This window comes from Octopus sinensis, linkage group LG7 (genome assembly GCF_006345805.1).
Source record: "Octopus sinensis linkage group LG7, ASM634580v1, whole genome shotgun sequence".
NCBI lineage: Eukaryota > Metazoa > Mollusca > Cephalopoda > Octopoda > Octopodidae > Octopus > Octopus sinensis.
Window position 1 is genome coordinate 26,089,895 of NC_043003.1, and position 16,446 is coordinate 26,106,340.

Below are 16,446 nucleotides of genomic sequence, written 5' to 3' on the forward strand. Positions count from 1 at the left end.
GATGTGCGTGTTAGTCAATTAAATCAACTTCAGATTTTGATTGGTATTTTATCAACCCTAGAAGGATGAAAGACAAAGTTAACCCCAATGGGATTTGAACTCAGAATACAGTGGGTTGCAACAAAATACTGTAAGGCATTTTGTCTAATCTTCTAATGGTCCTGTCATGCTACTGTCCTGATAGCTAATAAAGATAATCTTTTAAATTATGACAAAATCCCAGCAAACTTATGAGAAGTCATTTATATTGACTCCAATACTTGACTGGTATCTTTTTTCATTGACCTCAATAGGATGAAAGGCAAAGTCAACCTCTGCAAAATTTGAACTCAGAACATAAAGAGCTGAAAGAAATGCCACCAATGGTTCTGCTAGCTTGATACCTTAATAACAGTAGTAATAGTGGTGCGGCCCGACTGGCTCCCATGTTGGTGGCACACAAAAAGCACCATTTGAACGTGGTCAATGCCAGTGCCGTCTGATTGGCCCCTGTGCTGGTGGCATGCAAAAGCATCTACAATATTCTTGGAGTGGTTGGCATTAGGAAGGGCATCCAGCTGTAGAAACCTCGCCAGATCAGATTGGAGTCTGGTGCAGTCTCCTGGTTTGCCAGTCCTCAGTGAAACTGTCCAAACTATGCCAGCATGGAAAGCAGATGTTAAATGATGATAATGTTTCAAGTTTTGGAACAAGACCAACAATCTTAGGAGTGGGCAACAGTACTTCACTGGTACTTTATTTGGTCAACTATGAAAAGATGAAGGGCAAAGTCAGCCTTGTTGGAATTTGAACTCAGAACTTAAAACTGGAAGAAATGCCACTAAGCATTTTGTCTGGCATGGTTATTATTCTACTAGTCCAACACCTTAATAATAATCCTTTGAACTCAGAACGTAGCAACGGGCAAAATACTGCTAAGCATTTTGTCCAGCGTGCTAACAATTCTGCCAGCTTGCCGCCTTAACAATAACAATAATGATAGTAAATATAGTAAAACAATATTCCAGCTATTTAGAATTTAGGCCTCTTAATTAATTGGAGCTTGTCTGCATCTAAATTACAGAAAGACACAGTGACATACTAAAGACATCGAAAACACTTAATCAATGACATCTTCTTTTGCTGGGGAAATCAACCCATCTGTTTGATCCACAAGCGAAATAATAAACATATCATTGACATTTTGTTATTATTATATTTGTTGTTGCTGATGTTATTCTAAACTATTTAATAACACTTTCTTTTTGAAAACAAGGAAACCTTAATTTTGTTTTAGTGTTATTTTTTTGGTTTATCACTATATCAACAATAACAAAAGACAAATTAAAAAAATTATACTTATATTTATATATATAAAAAAAGATAAAATTTATGAAACAAGATACTTGACATGCAGACAATTTTGATTAAGCTAAAACATGGCAAATTACTGGAAAAAAAAATTTGATACAAACAGAAATAAAATAAAATAAAAAACAACTAAACAAAAAGGCTGAAAATAAATAAATAGATAAACCACTGGCATTTCTGAAGAGATAGAAGTTATGAAGTAGCAATGCAATACTGAAATACTAAATAATAAAATAAAAATAAAGAAAATTAATTAATAAAAAAAAAATGAAGAATTAAAAATAATACAATGGAAGGAAGAATTGAAATTAATTTTTCAAAATAACTGAAATAAATATTTGAATTTTTAAAAAAATAAATAAATAAAAGAAAATTATAAATGAATATAAGAAGGAAGAGAAAAAGAGTAGAGCAGTACTGTCTCTTTTTTTTTGTTTTCTTTTGGACAGAAGCCAACTGCAAACATTTAAAGGATTGAATATCGAACAGAGGCCATGGTTTGAGGTTAAGAGTAGAGAAGTAACAATAGTTATAATATAGAGAGAAATGTATATATACCCCACACAAACTGGATGACATCAACAGTCTATGTGTGACTGGAAGTGGGTAAAGAGACAGATTAACTTAACTGAAAGGCAAGATTCCCCATATATATATATATAATATATATATATATATATATATATATATATATATTATATATATATATATATATATACATATATATATACACACACATATATATATACACATATATATATAAAACACATGTATACATACACACATTCATTTACTTTTGCTTGTTTTTCCATGCTAGCAGGAGTTAGATGAGTACATATTAACCAGTTAGCATATAAACAGGTTGTATCAGGCCCCAAAATTCTACCCGTTTTATTATTTCTTTATTGCCCACAAGGGGCTAAACATAGAGGGGACAAACAAGGACAAAGGGTTTAAGTCAATTACATCAATCCCAGTGCATAACTGGTACTAGATTTATCGACCCTGAAAGGATGAAAGGCAAAGTTGACCTCAGAACATAATGGCAGATGAAATACCGATAAGCATTTCACCCGGCGTGCTAACGTTTCTGTCAGCTCACCACCTATTCTACCTGTTTTATGTCCAGCAAGAGCTGACCTCTCACACATACCCTACAATTTCATTCTAAAAAACAAACACATCATCAACATCTGAAAGCTAACAGATAATGCCTGATTAATTCAAAATGTGGCACGTAAAAAGCACCCACTACACTCATGGAGTGGTTGGCGTTAGGAAGGGCATCCAGCCGTAGAAACACTGCCAGATCTGACTGGGCCTGAAGAAGCCTTCCGGCTTCACAGACCCCAGTTGAACCGTCCAACCCATGCTAGCATGGAAAACGGATGCTAAATGATGATGATGATGTGAATAAAAAGCATTACATTTGACTGAGTAATTTGAATGCTAAATGGTAAAGGCATAGTTTTACAGCCAAATATCTTTCCTGTCACTAGATCTTCCTTGTTTTTGAAGAGATCCTTTATTCCACATATTTTTGAAAGCACATAGGCACAGCAATCTGCTGACAGAGAAATAACAAACACCACCAACTGTAGCTCAGTGACTTTCCATGCAAATCACAATGTCAACAGTAATCTCTCCCCCTTCCTTGAGCTAAATCTTAAACCCACCATACCTCATCTTTAACACCTTTTATATCTGCTATTATTGTCAATGCCTTTCCATATCTGCCATTGAAACCCCTTGCCCCATTGTTACTCTACTCACTATAGCCACCACTATGTACCTCTGACCTCCATCTCTATCACTGTACATCTCCACTCCTCAGTCACATCATTTCCCTACTTTTTTCATTCGTTTTTCCATGCTAGCATGGGTTACGTGAATATATTATTGAGGTATTGTTTTACTGCTGAAAGGCTTTCCTCTTGCTGACCCTTACCAGTTTTTCAAGTAAGGGATCTCTTGTTTCAAACATCTTCAAAAGTATGAAGTGAACAAGTGATTTGTTAACAGAAGAAAAACATGAACACTGCTTGTAGCTAGTAACTTTGGTAGAGAGCAAATGTATACAGACACACACTCTTATAAATGTATATAAATACACACTCATAGACACATACATATATACACATGTGTCTATATATTTATACACACATATACATGTATGCATATATATATATATATATATATATATGGGGGATCTGAATTGTTGCAGTAAGTAACTAAGTAGAGAAGATAATAGCTTACATACAAATCCATATAATAAGAGTTTGAACAAGTAGCACAGCAGTTAGAAGTCGTGCTCAAATACATACTTTAACAAATACATTTTCACCACCAGCAGCACTTCCATTGCGGTGTTCGCTACCAATTTTCTGCTGTAATCATAAAAAGGCTTTCACTTTTTTTGGGGGGAACACTTGAATTTCAAAAAAAATAGTTATGGATCAAATGAATTATTACAGAAATCACCAGTGGATTTAGATTAGTAGTAGTAGTAGTAGTAATAATAATAATAATAATAGTAGTAATAATAATAATAATAATAGTAATAATGATTCTAATTTTGGCATGAGGCTAGTAATTTTGAAGGGAGCGGGCAAGTCGAGTACATCGACTCCAGTGCTTGACTGGTACTTTATTTTATCGACCCTAGAAGGATGAAAGGCAAAGTTGACCGTGGTGGGATTTGAGTGCAAAACCTAAAGAGTAGAGAAATGCTGTTGAGCATTTTGTCTGACATGCCAATGATTTCTGCCAGCTCACCTCTCTGATAATATAAGTAATGATAATAATAATAATTATTATTATTAGCAATCATCAGTTCTGAGACTGTAGGAGATAAAAAAAAAAATGAAATTTAAAAAAAAAATTGGATTAGAACCATAAAAAAATAAAACAAAAATTCAAAACAACAATACTACAAATAAAAGACAAAAAAAACTCAATAACAAAGACAAGCATTACTTACATCAAGGCTGTGTTCATTGACCATTAGTAGAGGGGTGCCCTGAGTAAGAAGCTTACAGGAATAGCCTGAAAGAGAAGTTTGGGAAATATGAGGTTGCTATGCAGCATATACCACAGTGGTTATAGGTTATAGGCAATATAGACCTCAGTGGTTATAGGTTATAGGCAATTTAGACCTCAGTGGTTATAGGTTATAGGTAATATAGACCTCAGTGGTTATAGGTTATAGGTAATATAGACCTCAGTGGTTATAGGTTATAGGCAATATAGACCTCAGTGGTTATAGGTTATAGGCAATATAGACCTCAGTGGTTATAGGCAATATAGACTTAGTGGTTATAGGTAATATAGACCTGAGTGGTTATAGGTTATAGGCAATATAGACCTCAGTGGTTATAGGCAATATAGACTTTAGTGGTTATAGGCAATATAGACAGTGGTTATAGGTTATAGGCAATATAGACCCCAGTGGTTTGTAGGCTACCTTTGTTCTACCTTTAATGTGTTAGCAGACAATACTGTTGCTTATCCCAGTTCACAGGCTAGTTGAGAGATAGGCTTCTCTCTCTTGATAAGATGCAAGCAAATCTATCAGAGACTGCTTACTGCAGGAGTTACAACTGACGTTGTGAATAAATTTAACTTGAATTACACCAGGGAACAGTTGTAATCACCTCCCTCAACACAACATATCTATTCTAGAGGTAAATGGAAGGCCCAAAATCAAGTTCTGTTCCTTGCTCATTGACTCAGAAAAGCAATAATGAGGAGAAACTTTAAACAAACATTGAAAATTATTGCAAAAGGGAAACGGTAAGAACTGAAAGTGATATGATCTGTAAAGTGTTGAGGATTGAACTGGATGAAAAATCTAGATAGAAGAGGAGGGGAAAATCTGGACAGGACTGGAGGAAAAGATCTAGAGTGGACTGGAAGAAAATATCAGGATGGAAGTGGATGAAAAGATCAAGACTGGGGTGGGGTGGGGTGGGGAATTAGGACTGGAAAAAAATTGAAAAGAAGTATGAAGAACTAAAACACTAGAAGGCCTAAGAAAATAAAAGAGTGAACTTAAAATGAAAATAACCAATTAATCTAACTCTATCAAACCCTCCAAGAAGTACAAAAAACAATTGCAAATGAACTGAGAATGATGGAATAGATTAGGGTGTATTATGTGTGTATTAGTGATAGCCATGATACACATGCCACCCTCCTCCTGCTCCAATCATAAATATGTGTAAATGCTTATGTATATATTTCTACATATGTTTGATTACATTACATAAACCAAGAGATAAATAACATACCAATATTAACTGCTGTTTCTTGTTTGTCTCCAGTGAGGACCCAAATTTTTATATCTGCTCTCATTAGATTGGCAATGCTCTCTGGTACTCCCTGAAAATAAATATATGGATGAATGGATATAAAAAAAAAGAACCAAACGAAATAAAAAACAACACTTTATGAAGAATAAATGGCTACATCAATTGTGGAGGAGGTTTGAACCATGAATCAAAACATTTAAATTTAACCCTTTAGCACTGAATCTGGCCGTATCTGGTCCAAATATTCTACCTATTTTATGCTCAAACTGGTTAGATCTAATCTCTTACACCTATCCTATTATGTCATTCTGAAAATGAGCAATCACATCATCAAAATCTTGAAGCTGCAATTGTATTCAACCATGGCTATGCTAGGTGAGTTACAAATTATATGTAGAATGAATCAGTTTAATGAAAATTGAAATTACAATAGAAATAGATTTCTAAATCTGGTTTTAAATTGACCATGTGAATAAAGAAGCATTACATTTGGGAGAATAATCTGAATGCTAAAAGGTTAATGTAGTAAATCCTGTAATGTATACATTACAGGATTTCCAGCCCCTTATAACAGGTTGCAACTCTAATGTATGTAAATGAATGTTATGCAAATATCAAAGGGTCCATCATTTACAACATTAACCTTTTAGCATTCAGATTATTCTCCCACATGTAATGCTTTGTTATTCACATGGTCAATTCAAAACTATGTTGCTAACATTCAGACCGAGTTACCAATTTGTGGATAGTTGTGCATCTTCCCACTAATCTCAGAGGTCCTGTAAAGGATCATGGGCACTGCCTCCCTCCAAAATAAAAGATGAAAAAAAAAAAAATTTAAACATGAATTCTGTAAAAGGGTGCAGAGAGGTCTCATGTAGGTTTGGTAACAAGTGAGTTAAACAGATGTTAATTAGAACACATATTAAAAAAATTTTTAAACATACCTCTTGCAACCTGTCCTCAATAGCTGTCGACCCTATCAAGTTAAGGTTCTGTAAAAAAAACAAATAAGAAACTCATCATCATTATTATTATTATTATTATTATTAGAGATGGCAAGCTGGCAGAGATGCTAGCATGTTGGACAAAATGCTTAGCAGCATTTATTCCAGCTTGACATTCTGATTTCAAATTCTCTGAAGGTCAAGTTTGCCTTTCATAGTTTCAGGGATTGATAAAATAAGTACTAGTTAAGCACTGGGGTTAATGCAATTGACTAGACCATCCCTCAAAATTTCAGGCCTTGTGCCTTTAGCAGAAAGAATTATTATTATTATTATTATTATTAAAATGGCAAGTTGGCAGAATTCTTAGCAAGTGGGGCAAAATGCTTTGCGGCATTTTGTCCATCTTTATGCTCTCAGTTCAAAATATGCCAAGGTCAATTTTGCATTTCATCCTTTTGCGGTTGATAAAATAAGTACCAGTTGAACACTGGGGTTGATGTAATCGACTCATCCCCTCCCCCAAAATTGCTGCCCTTGTGGCAAAATTATTATCATTATTATTCTTAAGGCAGCAAGCTGGCAGAACTGTTAGCATGCTAGGCAAAGTGCTTAGTGGCATTTTGTCCATCTTTACGTTCCGAGGTCACATTCCGCTGAGGTTAACTTTGCCTTTGATCCTTGTAGGGTAAATAGTATAAGTACCATTTATGTACTGCTAACCAAGTACCATATTTCAAAATTATTATTATAACTACTACTATGATAATAATAATAATGATGGTTTTGAAATAATGCACTTGGCCAGCAGTTTTGGGGGAGAGGGGGTAAGTCATTATTATTATTACTATTATTATTATAACTACTACTACTAGTAGTACTGTGATAGTGAAGGTGCAAGGCTCATTGGTTAGAGTGTCGTGCTCCCAATAACGAGATAGTGAGTTTGATTCCCGGACTGGGCTGTGTGTTGTGTTCTTGAGCAAGACACTTTATTTTTTCATGTTGCTCCAGTTCACTCAGCAGTAGAAAAGAGTTGTGATGTCACTAGTACCAAGCTGTATCAGCCTTTGCTTTTCCCTTGGATAACATCAGTGGCATGGAGAGGGGAGGCTGGTATGCATGGGCGACTGCTGGTCTTCCATAAACAAGCTTGCCTGGACTTTTAGGGGTCTTTTAGTACTATGACATAACTTCACTGGCACAAGGTTTCAGAGCTTTGGGTGAAGCAAGCGGGAACATATTTAGACAAGTGTACCTTTCTCAGTTGCATTAGTTAATATAAAGTGAAACTGGGACTGAAAGTGAATCTCTGATGTAGCTTGCCCATAATCTCCATTCATTGTTTAATGACTCCCTTTACCTCTGTCCAATTAAACAGATCTATGATCAAAGGTGTCCAGGCTTTGACCATCCTGTTTTATTTCAAGGGGAAGAGTGTGAGAATGAGGGAGGAAAGAGTGTGAAAGAGTGAAAAAGGAGTAAGAGGGGGGAAGGGGGGCAGAATTTAGTAGGGAAAAGAGCTAGAGGATAAGGTGTGGAAGGCAAGAAGGAGAGATGTAAATAATGGAGGGGAAAAAAAACAACAATTTCCATCTTACCTGTTCAATTAATTCAGCTGCCTCTCCCAGTCTCTTCTCCCGGTTCTGTATCGTGGTGCTGGCTTTATAGTAAGTGTGTTTCCAATCATTGTAGAACTCAGGAGAAACTTCTGCGGTGGCAATACATAGCGTTCGAAGACCTACAACACAGAACAACAACAATTTAGGAAAATATCCAATGATCTCATGTTCCTCTGATAGCAAAACTATCAACTCAGTGATGTTTATAAGAAAGAATTGTGTACTTAAATTCTGTAGCTGCTAAGCTGTGTGTGCATCCATAATTCACTATGTTTTTCCAATTGGTACACGAGAAATTACAGTGAACACAAATGGTTATTTGCCCAAATTAATGTCATAATTAACAGTTGTACTTAGAGTGGGGAGAAAGGGGTGAGAAAGAGCAAGCAGGGGAGAGAAAAATCTGGCTTTTTTGAGTTACAGATAGTCATCATCATCATCATCCTCACCATTGTCTCACATCTGTTGTTGATATTGGCATGGGTTGGATGGAATATATTATAGTAGATTTTCTATGACCAGATGCTATTCCTGGTGCCAACCTTCATCTGTTACCAAACAAGTTAATATTTCCCCATGGCTTAGCATGTTTTTGTATTAAATTAGAAATGAAAGACACTGGCTTGTATGATAGTGGCACTTGTTTACAACTATTATGTAATATCAAGACAAGGAGACACAAACATACACATGGCTTCTTTCAGTTTACATCTGTCAAATCCACTCACAAGGTATTGGTTGGCCTGCAGCTATTGTAAAAACACTTGCCCAAGGTGCCATGCAGTGGGACTGAACTTGAGACCAAGTGGTTGAAAAACAAACATCTGAACAACACAACCATGTCAGGGAGTACAATTAATAAATTGATGGCACTCCGTCGGTTACGATGACGAGTGTTCTAGTTGATCCGATGAACGGAACAGCCTGCTCGTGAAATTAATGCGCAAGTGGCTGAGCACTCCACACATACATGCACCCTTAACATAGTTCTTGGGGAGATTCAGCGTGACACAGAGTATAACAAGGCTGGCCCTTTGAAATACAGGTACAACAGAAACAGGAAGAAAGAGTGAGAGAAAGTTATGGTGAAGGAGTACAGCAGGGTTCATCACCCCCCCCCTGCTGGAGCCTTGTGGAGCTTTAGGTGTTTTCGCTCAATAAACACTCACAACGCCCGGTCTGGGAATCAAAACCGCGAGTCCACTGCCCTAACTACTGGGCCATTGCACTCCACAATTAATAAATTATACATTTATAAATTATCCCAATATGGATGGATGTTTCAGAATCATGTTTTGGTAGGAATAACATCTTCCTAAACCTGCACTGAAACATGATGTGGATAGAAAGAAATATTCAGAATTTAATCCATACCTGTTGTTGCAAACTCTTCCAGGTGAGTTAAAGTGATTTCTTTATATTGCTGGTTATCAGCTAATCTTTCATAGATCACAGTATCCTAGTGAGACAAAAAAGACAAGACAGAAATGGTCAGGATATTAAAACAGCTTGTATCATAACTAATTGATAGTACTGCCATAACGGGTTACTGAAATTAAAGCAGTGTTTAGCTGGGTCGATTTTGCAATGGGTCAATGATTTGAAAGGGAATATTTCAGCCAGGAGGTTCACTATTGATTTTCATATTATCAAGTGTGACTGCATTCCTACAGATGTTTCCACAAAAAGAAAAGAAAAAAATAAACTCCACAAGAAAACGAACAAACAACATGATCACATTTATACATGGAAATAACAATTTCTAAACATACACAGTACAATATAGATTACATAAAATGCAAAAACATTGCATGAGGAACATGTTATGGAATTAATAAGAATTCACTATATCGTAAGAGTATGTTCTTACCACAAAAGATGTTGACTACTGTGTTGAGGGGCGGCAGTAAAATCAGCATTACTAGTAGGATAAGGGACAGTATTTACTATCTTATAATTCATTATCACAAACTCGAGGGGTGAAGAATGAATTCAAAGTTGTTTGTTGTTTATGATGCATCATCTCTTTGTACAGTTCAGTATAGGAATTGACAAATTTAGTAATGAGTTGCTGAAGCAGAAATATCATTATAGCAAATATTCTGCTCAATACCATAGATTTGCATATCAGTTACTTGGTCCTAACCACTTGAGTATATCCCTTAGTAGTTGACAATATGTGCATCTCTGATCATGAGCATGGGGGAACATCACAACCATGTGTTGGGAAGGATTCTTTGGTGGGGGGTGTGTGAATAAATGTAATAAAAGCAAAGTTTGAAGGAAATGTTAGTCAATTTTCATACTTTCTAGGGATAAGCAGATAGGAAATAACAGTTGCTACCCAAGGACAAAAATCGTGTCACACAGTGTTGTTGTTATCATTACCATCATCAAACATCACAAAGAGAGTAAAAGAAGAAGAACACTTACAGCTCCTTTACAGAAGAGTTTGATTTTTCCATCAGGGCATCTAATAACAACTGACATTCGTTTCCTGAGACTGGAAATATTGATGAAGGAATATGAATGAGAAAAGGAGAAGGGAAAAGAGGAAGAAAACAAAATAAAAAAATGTTTCACAAAAAAAACAACACATAAAAATGATACTCAGAAAAATTACACTTTGTAAAAAAAAAAAAAAAAAAAAAAATTGTAATTAAAATCAAGGATTTAAAAATTCAAAATTGATGAATTTTATATAACAATGCTGCACGGAATTTTGTCAGTGAACAGGTCACAGTCTCAAAGCGACGAAAATATTTTGACAAATTAAATTTAAATGTTGAAGTGAATCTAACGGGTTTTTGTGTGTTTCTTAAATGGCTTACAAACACCTTCCAAGCTGCAATTGTTTTTGTTCCAGCACTTAATCTCAGATCAGGTCACTTGCTATGCAAGTACATCTCCGGAATTTCATATATTTATATAGATAAATTTTTGGAAGGATAAATTTGAAGTGAAAAAAAAAACCCCTACTAAAGACCATTAAAATCTAATATCTGCAGTGATGTTTGAACTGATGTTTGAGATATGAGTCTAGCAGTGTAACTTGCTCAGCTGTTGTTTCTGACAAACTGTCAGAATAAAGATTTCATACTAGATCACATACTGGGTTCATTGTTCAGTCAATGTTTCTAGTTTCTGTATTTTTACATAAACATCCATATCAATTTAAATAATCATTGAGGTTCAGTAATTGATGGTATACAAACAGCTGTGAGAACTTCATATCTTTCACAGCAGGTTGCTATAACCACATAAGTGATACAGCTCAGCCAATACATTATCAGTCATTATAAGATTGTGTTCAGTTTTTTCTCACTTATTTTTGAGATATTAGGTGCGAGACTACTGTCCACATGGTGACCTCAGTATAGTAATGGTAGTTAGACTATAGTTATTAGGTTATAGTGAGTTTACTATAGCAATTATATAGTTACATTACTACATCCATTATATACTCAGTATGGCTGAATGGTTAAAAAGTTTCTTTGCAACCATGAGGTTCCAGTTTCGACTGTAGTGTGAGGCATCATGGACAAATGCCATTTTCTATAGCTTTGGGCTGACCCATATCTTTGGAGGGAAACCAAGTAGAGAGAAACTGAATAGAAGCCTGTCAGATGGTTTGTACCTGTAATTCAAAAGACAGCCTTGTCTCAAACACACACACAGGATGTTACATGCACTCAGCATGAGATCTATGTTAAGAGCATGTTATGTTAGATTAAAGGATTTATGTTAAGTGATTTATGTCTGTGGAACACTACCACTTGTGCTGATTCGAAAGCAGGTAATTGAACGAGTGAATACTCAACATTGAAACAGGTGGAAATTTATACATATCTATTATTCTTTTTTTCCCTTTTTACTTGTTTCAGCCATTTGACTGTGGCCATGCTGGAGCACCGCCTTTAGCCGAGCAAATCGACCCCAAGACTTATTGTTTGTAAGCATAGTATTTATTCTGTCGGTCTCTTTTGCCAATCCGCTAACTTACGGGGATGTAAACACACCAGCATCGGTTGTCAAGTGATGTTGGGCAGACAAACACAGACACACAAACATACATACATATATATATACGATGGGATTCTTTCAGTTTCCATCTACCAAATCCACTCACAAGGCTTTGGTTGGCCCGAGGCTATAGTAGAAGACACTTGCCCAAGGTGCCATGCAGTGGGAGTGAACTCGGAACCATGTGGTTCGTAAGCAAGCTACTTACCACACAGCCACTCCTGCACCTTATACTGTAGTTGACTTAGTACCTCCATTATCATAAATACTATACAATAAAAATTATACTATATAGTCACTTTATTGTAACCATTAAATATTGGTGAGATATAAAATAAAAGTCAAGGTACAGGAGAAGATATACAATAGAAGATTATTAAAAAAATACCTTGTAAATTCCAGTACATTTAGTACTTCATATACTTCTTTCTTGCCAAACTGGATAATAAAGGAGAGTGGAAATTAATTGTTGATAGTTTTGTTAGAGAAAGAGAGAGACAAAGAGAGAAATAAGAGAAGAATAGGGGACAAAAGATAAGAAGCAGGAGAATAAAACAGTGAAACTCGTAGTGGTGGCTGAGTTGTTGCCCTTGGTCTTACCGTAAAATATTTAGAACCAAAATTATAATTATTATTATTATTATCCTCCCACCATTGCCACAACCAAAAAAAAAAAAAAAATTCAGGCCTGGTGCCTATAGTAGAAAGGATTATTATTATTATTATTATAAGGGCTACAAGCTGGCAGAATTATTAGCATGCTGGATAAATTACTTAGGATTTCATCCATCTTTTATGCTCTGAGCTCAAATTTTGCTGAAGTCGATTTTGCCTTTCAGAGTCAATGGAATGGATACCAGTTGAGCACTGGGATCAATGTTACTGACTAGCCTCCTCCCCTAACAAAATTTTAGACCTCGTGCCTATAGCAGAAAAGATTATTCAATATTATTAAGGTGGTGAGCTGACAGCATCATTAGCATGCTGGATGAAATGCTTAGCATCATTTCTTCTGGTTTTATATTCCTAGTTCAAACGGCACTGAAGTAGCCTTTGCCATTCATCGTTTCAGGATTGATAGACTAGGCACCAGTTGAACGCAGGGGTCAATGTAATCAACTCCCCTCATTCCATCAAATCTGCTGACCTTGTGCCAAAAATTATAATTGTTGATGATGATGATGAATAATAATAATAATAATCCTTTCTACTATAGGAACAAGGCATGAAATTTGCAGGAAGGGGGGAAGTTGATCACATTGATTCCAGGGCTCAACTAGTACTTATTTCATCGACCCCGAAAGGATGAAAGGCAAAGTTGACCTTGGTGGAATTTGAACTCAGAATGTAAAGACGGACTGAATGATGCTAAGCATTTTTCCCAGCATGCTAACAATTCTGTCAGCTTTCTGCCTTCTTAATAATAATAAGGCAGCATATTGGTAGGATCATTAAAGTGCTGGAAAAATGCTTGGTGGTATTTCTTCTAGCTCTTTACATTCTGAGTTCAAATACCACTGAGGCCAATCCTTTCAAGGTCAATAAAATAAGTACTAGTATCCTCCTCCTCTATGAATTGCTGACCTCGTACCAAAATTATTATAATTATTTTTGTTATTATTATACAGAATATAAATCATATAAATGCTATATACTCTTAACATGTTTTTACAGATGGAAATAATTGATAATTATTTATTATTATTTTTATTATTTCCAGTAAATACAGGAGAAGAACGTTTGACTATATTATTGTTTGGGTGACACTGGAGCTGTCAACAATGGAACTATAAATTCTTGTACAAACTAGTTCCATCTGTAATAGTGGTGTCCCCAAGTAAGCAATTTTAGTTCCTAATTTAACTCTTGACTGAATCTGGCAGGTTTATGTCCATCAGAGTGTAGAATGTAATATGAAGAACCTGATTGAAGCTGACCTCATTAAAAAGCTGGAATGTTCAAGCCATGTGGCAATTAAATGAATATTTCCAATGACATATTAATGTGACTGAGAGACAAAAACAGAAAGCAGAAAATAGTTTTGTCTGCATGTGACTTCAGTTTTAATTATAACGATAACAACAAGCTTATTGTATGCAGGGCTCAAGTGTACAACTCGTCAGCAAAGGATAAAAGAGGAAAGTGAAAGTAGTCATAAGTCAAGTTAAGAAAGACAGCAATGGAAATCCAAATTACATGCATCGTATGCAATAAAATGCAAAAGGACAGCAAGGGCAGTATGGTCCAGCATCTGGCTGAAAAACTGACACTCTGTTGGTTACGATGACGAGGGTTCCAGTTGACCCAATTAACAGGGCAGCCTGCTTGTGAAATTTATGTGCAAGTGACTGAGCACTTTACAGACATGCAAAGCCTTAATGTAGTTCTCAGGGAAATTCAGTGTGATACAAAATGTAACAAGGCTGGCCCTTTGAAATACAGGTACTACTCATTTTTGCCAGCTGAATGGACTGGAGCAATGTGAAATAAAGTGTCTTGCTCAAGGATGCAATGTGCCACCAGGAATCAAATTCCTTACTTTACAATTGTGAACAGAATACCCTAACAGCTAAGCCACACGCTTTCTGGCTGAAACCTATAATAAAATAATAGAATTAAGAAAGTCAATAAGAAGAAAGGGTGCATAAGCTTGTAAGAAGTATAGTAATATGCATGAGTTTGTGTATCTTTTCCCACATTGACACTGCTTGCGTAAGAGTGATGTTTATGTCCTACAAAGGCCAGAGGAATGTGGTAGCATAATTGCAAAACAAGTAAAGGTTGGTGACTGGAAGGGTATCTGGTTGTAGAATACTGCCTCGTGATATACTGTCCAACCCATACCAGCATGAAAAAATCAGATGTAAAAAAGGACAAAAAACAAAGATGATGATTGAGAATAAAAAAAAAGAAAGAAAATTACTATTGGTCCAATGTATGTAATGTATGTGTGTGAGGATTTGGATAAATGTTTAAGCTCACTTCACAATAATGAGGTACTGAGTTCAGTCCTAATGCACAGTACATTGGGCAAATTTTTGTCGTATTTTTGGCTCACCCTAAGCTGAGTGAAATAAAATAGATGGAAACGGTATGGAAGCCTGTCAAATGGATGGGACTGTACTTGTGATTCAAAGTGACCAGTCTTATCACAACACACTGCTTGAAGATTACTTTAAATGTACATAAGTTTTAGGTATCTTCTGTTACTCACACTACAATTCACTGGTTAAGTAGGTAGTACTGTTGATCAATCAAGTGCAATATTCATCATTGAATTCAACAACAGGTTTTTTTTCACTTACATATGTATTATCCTCATCATTTAATCTCCACTTTCCATGCTGGCATGGGTTGGACAGTCTGACTGAAAACTAGTAAGCTGAGTGCTGCAGCAGGTTCCGATTTGATTTAGTAAGATTCCTAGGACTGGATGCCCTTCCTAACACCAACCACTCTGAGAGTGTAGTGGGTGTTTTTTACGTGCCACCAGCATCAACCACAACTATGGTCTCACTTGGCTTGATAGGTCTACACAAGCATGGTACATTGCCAGAGGTCTTGGTTAGCTGTCAGACGGTACTGGCATTGGCCAGAAATATACAAGTATGGCCAAAGATATAAAGTCAAAGTATATTCACTTATGCGTTTAGTTGTAGGTATATGCACCTAGAAACTTGTATGTATGTAGGTTCTCTACTGTTTTAAGTTATTTGAAGTCTTCTTGTGAAGAAGGAGTTGGTTTCTAAAAAAGAAACAAAGCTCCATCACAGTAATCCTTTACCATATAGTGGTTCATCTATATTGGTTTATTATTTAAGCTTATGTCGATTCCTCCGGGGTCTTGTTTTGCATTTATAATAAAATAAATACATACAAATTATTAAAAAAAAAATACAGTACATTACTGTTTCTACATTATTTACATTCAACGTATATTTGTCCTCATCTTGTTTGTTGTTAACACAACATTTCGGCTGATATACCTATCAGCCTTCTTCAGGTGTCTTGGGGGAAATTTCAAACCTGGGTTCTCATTCCTAAGGTATTTTTCGATGTTATTATTATTATTATTATTGTTCAGGTCACTGCTTGGAATCGAACTCGGAATCTTGGGGTTAGTAGCTCGTGCTCTTAACCACTATGCCATACGCCGTGCCCACGGGCATATAGTGCAGAGGTTAAGAGTGCGGG

The 16,446-nt window shown here is 35.8% G+C and overlaps 1 protein-coding gene across 12 annotated transcripts in view; it reads right to left on the reverse strand.

Annotated features, from left to right (window-relative positions):
- The window catches only part of LOC115213810 (probable phospholipid-transporting ATPase IA), a 509,671-nt gene that overhangs the window by 91,051 nt on the left and 402,174 nt on the right, over nt 1-16,446 (reverse strand). For 11 of the 12 annotated variants that reach the window (XR_004999986.1, XM_029782682.2, XM_036504660.1 and 8 more), the window contains 8 exons: nt 12,641-12,690; nt 10,663-10,732; nt 9,604-9,688; nt 8,209-8,348; nt 6,608-6,655; nt 5,640-5,730; nt 4,331-4,395; nt 3,675-3,737 (listed from right to left, as the gene is read on the reverse strand). Coding sequence is in view for 11 of the 12 variants with exons in the window: in XM_029782682.2 (XP_029638542.1) it covers nt 3,675-3,737; nt 4,331-4,395; nt 5,640-5,730; nt 6,608-6,655; nt 8,209-8,348; nt 9,604-9,688; nt 10,663-10,732; nt 12,641-12,690 (612 nt within the window). In the remaining variant the exon portion in view is untranslated. The remainder of the gene's footprint in view (nt 1-3,674; nt 3,738-4,330; nt 4,396-5,639; nt 5,731-6,607; nt 6,656-8,208; nt 8,349-9,603; nt 9,689-10,662; nt 10,733-12,640; nt 12,691-16,446) is intronic. The other variant, XM_029782683.2, reaches the window with a different exon arrangement.